This window comes from Chinchilla lanigera, unplaced genomic scaffold (assembly GCF_000276665.1).
Source record: "Chinchilla lanigera isolate Chin_1 unplaced genomic scaffold, ChiLan1.0 scaffold00136, whole genome shotgun sequence".
Taxonomy (NCBI): Eukaryota; Metazoa; Chordata; class Mammalia; order Rodentia; family Chinchillidae; genus Chinchilla; species Chinchilla lanigera.
This window is the reverse complement of record NW_004955537.1, coordinates 3,642,637-3,652,447: the sequence shown is the minus strand read 5'-3', so window position 1 is coordinate 3,652,447 and position 9,811 is coordinate 3,642,637. Positions and strand designations below refer to the sequence as shown.

Here is a 9,811-nt window from a genome sequence, read left to right as displayed (position 1 = left end):
GTTGCTTTTCCAGTCATTTTGGCCACCTCAACCATAGAGTTGGCAGTGTAGATAGCTGGAGTCACCTCTCTAGGATCAAACTTTCTCCATCTGATACAGCGGAGGCTATAGGAGACAAGACAGAAAAGACCAAATACTCTTGTGAGCCTCTCAAGGACCTCATCAAGAAGAAACAGAAGTATCCAACCACAGATGTTACCTTCTGATGAGCATCAATTTCAGTCATATTTTTACATTCTTTGATATAATCCTGTCCCTTTTTTTTGAGACAGGGTCTCACTATGCAGTTCAGGCTGGCCCTGAGCTCACTTTGTAGTCCAGGCTAGTCTTGAACTCACAATGATCCTCCTGCCTCAGCCTCCTATGTGCTGGGATTACCGACTTGCACCACCACGCCTGGCTTAATCCCATCTTAAGAGGACTATAAATTAAACACCTTTTTAGATTCTGACCTATTGAAATTTTGGCTTTATATGTGTTATTGCAGAAAGAACTACCAGACTATACCTGGGAAGAAAAAAGGACCTTTCTTAAATATGACTGATTAAAGCCAGGTGTGGTGCTGTAGGCCTGTAATTCCGGCACTCAGGATGCTGAGGCAAGAGAATTGCCACCAGTTCAAGGCCAACCTGGATTGCAAAGGGAACTCAAGGCCAGCCTAAACTGCATAGTAAGACCCTGTCTCAAACAAACAAACAAAAAAAAAAAATACTCATCCTGCTAAAAAGCTTTTACATGGCAAAAGAAATAGAGTGCAAAGACAACCTACAGTGGGAAAAAATTTCAGCCAGTTGTCCCACAGACAAAGCACTAATATCTAGACAATATAGCATGGAAATTAAATAATCCCCTATAGAACAACCAATGTGTCATGCTTGAAATTAAAGAAGGAGTTAAACAGCATCTCTAATTGAAAGATGATGCCAATACAATATACCAGAACTTACGGGACACAATGAAAGCAGTCCAAGGGAAATTAGCAGCAGTGAATTCACACATCAGGAAAACAGAACAAGGCTGGGCATGGTGGTACAAACCTGTAATCCCCGCACTCAGGAGGCTGAGGCAGGAGGATCGTTGCCAGTTTGGAACCAGCCTGAGCTACAAAGTGAGCTCAAGGCCAGCCTGAACTGCAAAGCAAGACCCTGTCTCAAAAAGATTAAAAAAAAAAAAAAGAATATATATATATAAAAATCTGGCACCCCAAATTCAAAAACCCAATACAAAAATGGGCATCTGAAATGAACACACACTTCTCAGATAAAGAAATACAAATGGCAAACAAATACATGAAAAAATGTTCATCATTAGTCATTCAAGAAATGCAAATTACAGTTGGGCATGGTGGTGCACGCCTATAATATCAGCCCTCGGAGGCTGAGGCAGGATGACTGTTATGAGTTCAAGGCCGGCCTCAGCTATAAAGTGAGCTCAAGGCCAGCCTGAAGTGCATAGTGAGACCCTGTCTGAAAAAGATTTTTTTTAAAAAATGCAAATTAAAACAACACAGAGATTCCATCTCACACCAGAAAGAATGACCATCATCAAGAAATCAACCAATAACAAATGATGGAGGGGGTAAGGAGAAAACCCTTCTCCACTGTCAGTGGGAGTGTAGACTGGTGCAACCACTATGGAAATCTGGAGATTCCTTAGTAAACTAAGATTAGAGGTCTCATTCAACCCAGCTTTTTCCCCTTTGGGTATTTTTCCAGAACCGAAAATATCATACCACAGCAATATATGTGCACACATGTTTATAGCAGCACAATTTGTAATAGCTAAATCTTGGAAACAAACCAAATGACCTTCAACTGAGAAATGGATAAAAAAAATTGTGGTATTTTTATACAATGGAGTATTACTCAGCTATAAAGAAAGATAAACTCGAGGGGCTGGGGATTTAGCTCAGCGGCAAAGTGCCTGCCTGGCAAGTGCAAGGTCATGAGTTTGATTCCTGGTACTGGAATAAAAACAAAAAACAAAAAAACAAAACAAAACAAAGAAAGATAAACTCGAGACTTTTATAGGTAAATGGATGCAGAGACCATACTCATAAGTAAAATAAATAAGACCCACATGTGTAAACACATCTCATCTCCCTAGTGTAAGAACCTGAAAGTGTAAATAAAATCTGAAAGGTACAATAGATATTATGAAAGAGAAAGAAACTGCTCAAAAGGAAAGAATAACTGGGATGTGGGAAGAGAAAAGAAAGAAGGAAGGGGAAAATATGTATTATATACATTTCTACCTGTACCTGATATATCTTTTTTTGGTTTTTTGTGGGGGTTTTTTTGGTTTTTTTGGTACCGGGAATTAAACTCAGGACCTTATGCTTGTAAGGGAGGCATTTGTGCCACTGAGCTACATCCCTGGCCCTGCCTGATATATCTGGCTCTTCTTTTCCCCAATCCCCTCCCTTCAACTCCTCTTCTGCTCCTTTTTTAACAAAAGCTGTTTCTATGTTTTCCTTCTTTTCTCATACCCCCATTTACTTTCCCATTTGAACATTTTTTCCCATTTCCCAATTTCTACTGTAAATTTTTGGTCCTTATTTACACTTAAGAGTATGGTCTCAAGGTGAGTTTGATTCCCAGTACAAAAAAAAAAAAAGATATATCAGGTACAGGTACAAATTCCCTATGATGAGTGTTATTATGTACATCTAAATGAAATTTCAAAAATACAAAAAGGCTTCAGATTTATTATTAAGTTTTTCCCCTCAGGTGACCTGAAGAGCAAATAGGTATTACTCTTGAATAAGTATCTGTACACAAAATACTTTTGCATGTCTGATCACAATAAATAGAAAATTAATGAAGTTCATCCATTCTTGTTACTCATAATACAAGACATTTGAAACAAGTCTAATAACTCTTCCTCCACTAGAATGCAGAGCTGTCCAGGGTCAGGGGCCTGTTTTGGCCACCACAGCCCATTCTGGCTGCTCCTCAGGTCCACTGCTCGGCACGTGATGGTCTCCAAACAGCCCTCTCCTGTGTACTAGCCACAAGCTCAAGCCCACCAGCCCTTCCTGCAGTGAGCTGAGGAGGTGGCCCACTGAACCAAAGATGGTGTGTTCCTGGGAGGGACCTGGTGCCAGCTGTGAATGGAGGCTTTCTCTACCCAGACCTGTCTCTGGCACCAGGGATGGGGTCACAAGTGAGCCCAGGCCACTTCCTGCTTTTTTTTAAAGTCATGTGCACTCTGAGTGCGAGTAAAGGGCAAATGGTGCCCTGGCCCAAGGATGCTGGGGCCACTAGTGGCACAATCCAGGGCAATCATGAAGGGGGTCAGGGCAGCAATGGGCCAAGGCCAGAGCCTACACAGTCTTGGCTACAGAGCTTCCCCAGAGGTCCAGAACAGGGTTTAGCCTTCAGAGGACCAGCTGTGCTCCCTGGCAGCACCGAGCACATTCAGAAGTTTAGTCCATGGTCTTTCTTCTCCAAAATGGAGGCAGTATGTCTTCATCTTCCTCAAGTCCTGAGAGTCCAAGAAATGGGAGGCACAGCTTGTAGCCATGAGCCCTTCAGGTCTGACTCAGGCACCTCTTCAAAGAAGTCTTTCTTGTAGCTCAGTGGTAATTTGTGTAATACGTACACGGTCCTGGCTTCAATTCCCAATATCACAAATACAAATGAACGTCTCCTCCTCACAGACACATCCTTTAGTGGTCTCCATACTTCTGCCAGGGGTCTGCACAGTACCGGTGCTTGTGTGGTGCTCTTGCAGGCAGTCTTCCTCCTGGAGTATCCTCCACTCAGCATGCCTCTGCTGTTTCTTTCAACACTTGAGGGACTTCTAGATGCTACATTCTTACTGGGCTCAAGGGTCACCTCGGTCTTTCCTCCAGAAAGCCTTTCTAACCACTCCTATAGGGTTTCTCTTCCCCATGGCCACTGTACCCAGGTGATTCCCTTTGACCTAGACCAAGAATGTTCCTCAAGCATAAGAATCAGACCCAACTCATCTTACGACAACCACCACTTGGCAGTGATGGAGAGTAACTGGGCTCAGGCCAGCATCTGTGGTAGGTAACACCTATTAGGGAAGAGATTCACGTTCAGGGCAAACAGATCCTAGCTCCACCACTTGATAGCTTGACCTAGTTCCTTTATTACTGTGAGCTCATTGGTCAATAAAATAGCCTGCTGAGTCCAGAAATGAGGCTCTAACTACCTGGGTTGCCCAGACAGTCATACAGCAGGGCAGAATAGACCCCCTAACATCTGATACTTCAAGGTCCAGACACCGGGCTAGGTTAGGAGAGGAGTCACAGCAGGGTTTGGACTTTCTCTGCCAAAGTCTAATGTTCTCCTCTTCTCCCATCTCAAAGCACCTAGAAAAAAAAGCCTACAGCAGGAACTGAATATGGATGTTTTATTTGGGAAGGACAAACTCAAGGCATTAGGGGGTGAGAAATGGAAGTGAGGCAGGGAGATTGGAGGTAGCAAGATGATACCCTTCCAAGCTGGGTACAGCCACATGCCAGGCATGGAAGAGACCCTACAGCTGTGCCCACCAGAACTTTGGAAATCTCCCTGAAGGCTACACTGCTGGGGAGGAACCATGCCTTATACAGCAATTCTTAAAAGGGAGAGAAGAAGGCAGAGTGTCTCTGCCTGGCTCTCTCCTACTTCCCATTTCCCATTAGTTAAATTTTACCCCATGAGTACTAATTCCTTGGCACTTCCAGGTTTCCGTAGCTACATGGGATGCTGGATCCCACCCTGCAGTGGGCCATTCCACCCAGGTCTGGAAGGAAGAGACAAATGCTGGACACTCAGGCGGTGAGTCCCAGGAGAACTGACGCAGTATATGACATATCCAATGTAGTCCAGGGTGGTTTTTCTTATTTTCCAGAGGATGAATTAAGGCATGGTGATGAAAGATACTTCCCAAGGTCACACGGCGAGTGATAGTGGTAAGTTCAAGATCTAAACAGTCTCACACCAGAATCTGGAAGATCAAGATTAAAAAACTTTGGGTTTTATGAAGCAGGCAGAGGGTCACTAAAGGGCTGCAAGCTGGGGAATGACACGAGATAGGGAGCTTTTTAATAAACCTGTCTCTATGGCACTCTCCATCTTCTCATTTGGCTAACTGGCACAAGTAGGTGGCCCCAGAGAGGAGAAGGCATCCAAGACAGTGCTTGAGAGTTTTGAGGACTCTCTAATGGGGTCCAGAGCTTCATTTGGGCTTCAGCACTGCCTCTTCATCTATCTTCACCTAAGCCCTACCTGCCCAAAAGATGAGCTGATCAGAGACTAACAGGGTCTGGGTAGAGATCTTTGGTAGAAGCCAAAATGAGAGGAGGAGACTGACCTAAAGACCAGGAGCCGGAGGACCATCCATCTGTCCATTGTTGGCTGGCTGCCTTGGGGAATCCGACAGCAGTCGGAAATGAGTCTTTCGGTGTTGTTTGAGATGGTCAGATCTCATGAACTGTCTGCCACACACATCACATCCGTGTGGCCGGTGTTTGGTATGTGTCCGCATATGACGTCGAAGCTCATCGGAACGGAAGAAGCACCAGGTACAGTCTTCCCAGTTGCACTTATAGGGCTTCTCACCTGGGGAGTGACAAGATGTGGGATTAAGTGGATGAAGGGATGGTGAGATGAAGGGATCTGACTATGAAGCAGGAACAGTCAAGGTTGGGAAATCAAAAGGGAAGATATAGGAAAGCAGAGAAAAAATAAAAATACAAAAAGAAAACAAACCAACAAACGACTGGGCATGGTGGTACATGCCTGTAATTCCAGCACTCAAGAGGCTGAGGCAGGAGGATTGCTGCAAGTTTGAGACCAGCTTGGGCTACATAGTGAGCTCAAGGCCAGCCTGAACTGCATAGCCAGAATTCTGTCTCCAAAAAAACAAAGAAAAGAAAAAATACAAACAAATGAAAACCAGAGAGAGTACAGTGCCATCAACTATACCCTCCCCACCACACTGGCAGTCATTCTGGGTGGCAAGTTGATGGGGTTAGCAGAGTTTGGTTCCAAACATGAAAGATAAACAGCTAATCCCATCAATTACCAATCAGGAGCCAGGCATGGTGGTGCATGCCTGTAATCCCAGCACTCGGGAGGCTGAGGCAGGAGGATTCAAGACAGGAGGAGGAGGCAGGAGGATTCAAGGCAGGAGTTCAAGACCAGCCTGGGCTACAAAGTGAGTTTAAGGCCAGCCTGAACTTTATAGCGAGACCCTATCTCAAAAAGACAAAAAAAAAACAAAAAAATTACCAATCTGTACACAAATCGAAAGCCCAGGGACTCCTCCACCCCTTCCCCAGATGACACATTCACCTGTGTGTTTGCGCTGGTGACTCACAAGGTGGGAGCGCTTCGTATAAGCTTTTCCACAGTCCTTATATGGGCAGCAGTACGGTCTTAGAATTGAGGATTGCCTTTTGGGTGACCCTCCCCAGACCCCGGAGTTCTCTGCTCTCTGAGGAGCAGCTGTGGGCTGCTCAGGCTGGAAGAGGTCTTTGTGGGAGCCTGACAGATTCAAAAGAGAGACCTGAGAGTCTAAGGTCTGCAGTGACTGGGATCCAGCTGGGGGAATCGTAAGGTTATAGGGATTTCCGGGTGGGAACATCTGACCCACAGATGGGAGTACAGCCTGGGTCTCAGTGGAAGGCATGGTCGGACCCAATAACATTTCAGATTGTGAAGAGCCTCTGATAGGTAATGACGTTGGGGGCCCACAATAAGGTATTGTTGGAGCACTGGTGGGGGACACCGTTGAGATTCCACTTGGAGCTGACATTAGCCCACTGGAGGGCATCCTCAGATTCTCACTGAAGGTTAGATCCGTGCTTTGAATACCAGGCTGTAAGGGCATCATCTCAGGTCCCCTGCCAATCATCCCTGGCTGGGACGGAGGCTCCCTCTGGCAGTACGGCACTGGGTAGGTGAAGGTCACGGGGCAGTAGCTAATGTTGTGCTCATTCTGTGATACACTGAAACAGGCCCTCACTTCACCTGCATCCTGTCTGGGTGTCTCAGTAGACACCAAAAAACTACTCAACATCTCTCTGTCCTCAGAGCAGTGCTCAGGGCCTGGTGGGCCATAGTTCCAAGAGGTGTTTACTCTGCTGCTTCCAGAAGATGGCCACATATCCAAGACAGGCAATGGCTTCAAGTTATCCTGGAGGAGAGAAAGAGTTAGGTGAAATTCACCACAGCGCAAATTCCAGTTTTACACATCCCTCCTTCCCATCCTCAGACCTCATTCTGATCCAGGCTTCCGTCACCTCAGGCCTGCATTATCCTGTCAACACTCAGGGTTTGTATGACACAAGACTGGTGGCAGGAGCACAGTGGAGCCCTAACTCACACTCGTATCTCTTTTTTTGAGACAGGATCTTGCTATGCATTTCAAGCTTGCCTTGAGTTCACTACGTAATCCAGCATGGCCTCAAACTCCCGGTGATTCTCCTGCCTCAGGCTCCCAAGTGCTGGGATTATCGGAGTGTACCACCATGCCTGGCTCTTCCCTTTTTGGTGTGTGTGTGTGTGTATGTGTGTGTGTGTGTGTGTGTGTGTGTGTGTTTGGTCTTTTTGTTTTTTTTGTTGTTGTTGTTGTTGTTGTTTTTTTTGGTTTTTCTCCGGTACCAGGAACCGAACTCACGACCTTGCGCTTGCCAGGCAGGCGCTTTTGCCGCTGAGCTAAATCCCCAGCCCCTGTGTTTGGTCTTTTTGAAACAGGGTCTAGCTATGCAGTTCAGGCTGGCCTTGAGCTCACTTTGTAGCCCAGGTTGGTCTTGAACTCACAACGATCCCCTGCATCGGCCTCCTGAGTGCTGGGATTATAGGTGTGTGCCACCACCCCGGCTACTGGTGTGTTTTTATGATTAACTAATTATCTCAAAAAAAATCCCACTATATTACACTATATTACAGCAATAGAAGTGAAAGCACTAGAACTGAGAGCTGGGGACACAACTCCAACTTTCCATCCACTCCTCCATTGGGATGGACCAGGAAGAACCCATTCAAAAATGAAGGCCAAAATACTGTGAAAGTACAGTATTCATAGACATTAAAACATCAAAATAGAAGCTGAAGTCTGCAGTTTCCCAAAAGACAAGTTCACCAGAAAAAAAAAATGGTGCTATGCAAAGAAAAATATAACATTCAAACATAAATAAAACACAACTTAAAACAACTACAAGTTCCACACCACTAACAGGAACATCACAGAACAGAAAGAATTCAACGAAACTATGTCCAGACAATTGCAAAAGTTACATCAGGGGACAGGAGGTAGCTTAGTGGTAGTGGTCTTGCTTAGCATGCACAAGGACCTGGGTTCAACTTCCAGAACCATAAAAAGAAAGTTCTATTAAAGGATCAGAGGATGGGGCCAGGGAGATAGCTCAGCGGCACAGTGTCTGCCTGGCAAGCGAAAGGTCCTGAGTTCGATTCCTGGTACAAAAAAAAGTGGGGGCAGGCTGGGGATTTAGCTCAGCAGCACAGAGCCTGCCTGGCAAGCGCAAAGTCATGAGTTCAGTTCCCGGTACCAGAAAAAACAAACAAACAAACAAAAGGATCAGAGCTGCAGCGATAAAGGATAGCAATTGCCAGGCTTCTGTGGTACTTGCAATATCTGTTTCTTGACTGAGTGGTGGCTTTGTAGACATTTACTGGAATAATTTTTTAAGCTGTACACTTACATTTGCTTTTTCTGTGAGTGTTATTTTTCATAATAAAATAAGTTAGCATTTTAAGATGAAGTTTTAGTGTAAGTGAAAAATTCTAATACAAAAAGCAGACATAGGGCTGGGGGTATAACTCAGTGGAAGAGCATCTGCCTAGCATTTTTAGGGCCCTGGACACCACAAAAAGAGACAAGAAATTCTGGAGCAGAAGAATATAATTACTAAAATTTTAAAACTGACTAAAAGGATTCAAAAGCAGACCTGAGTTGGCAGAAGAAATCAACAAACTTTAATACAGGACTACTGAAGCTGAATCTAAGGAACAGAAAAGAAAGATTAAAGAAAAGTGAACAAGCCAGGCCTGGTGGCACATGCCTGTAATCCCAGCACTGGGGAAGCTGGGTGTGGTGGCACATGCCTGTAATCCCAGCACTCGGGAAGCTGAAGCAGGAGGATCACTGTGAGTTTGAGACCAGCCTGGACTACAAGGTGAGCTCAAGGCCAGCCTGAACTGCATAAGGAGACCCTGTCTCAAAAAGACAAAAAAACAAAAAAAAAAAAAAAAAGAAAGAAAGAAAAGAGAACAGAGCCTGTGGGACCACATCAAGCAGATCATATGCATTGTTTTTCTTTTTTAGAATAGCTAAAAACTTCCCAAACTTTGAAAGACATGAACAAAAGTATGTAAGATGCTCAATGTATTCTAAGACAGATAAATTCAAGGAGACTTACTCTGAGACACATTACAATAAAACTATTAAAAGCATGACAGAGAGAAACTTGACAGTAGCATAACAGAAGTGACTTCTTACAAGTAAGACATCCCAACAAGATCACCAGCATAAGAGGATGTAGCCCAGGGGTAGAGCACTTGTGTAGCATGGTCCAGACTCTGGGCTCAATCCTCCCTCTCTCTTTCTCGACCTCTCTCTCTCTCTCTCTCTCTCTCTCTCTCTCTCTCTCTCTCTCTCTCTCAGATTGCTATCAGATTTCTCGTTAGAAACCCTGTGAGACAGAAAGCAGGGTGTGGCAAAGTTGGCTGGCAAAATAAGTGAGACCGGGCTGGGGATTTAGCTCAGCGGCAAAGCGCCTGCCTGGCAAGCGCAAGGTCGTGAGTTCGGTTCCCGGTACCGGAGAAAAACC

General features: G+C 45.0%; 1 protein-coding gene across 1 annotated transcript in view; it reads right to left on the bottom strand.

Moving 5' to 3' along the window:
* Window positions 1-4,369: 4,369 nt before the first annotated feature.
* Klf17 (Kruppel-like factor 17) overlaps window positions 4,370-9,811 on the bottom strand; it is a 10,254-nt gene continuing 4,812 nt past the window's right edge. Inside the window, exons 2-4 of the mRNA XM_005410712.2 lie at window positions 6,312-7,155; window positions 5,329-5,576; window positions 4,370-4,962 (exon numbers count right to left, since the gene is read on the bottom strand). Of these exons, the coding sequence (XP_005410769.2) occupies window positions 5,329-5,576; window positions 6,312-7,155 (1,092 nt within the window). The 3' untranslated portion in view covers window positions 4,370-4,962. The remainder of the gene's footprint in view (window positions 4,963-5,328; window positions 5,577-6,311; window positions 7,156-9,811) is intronic.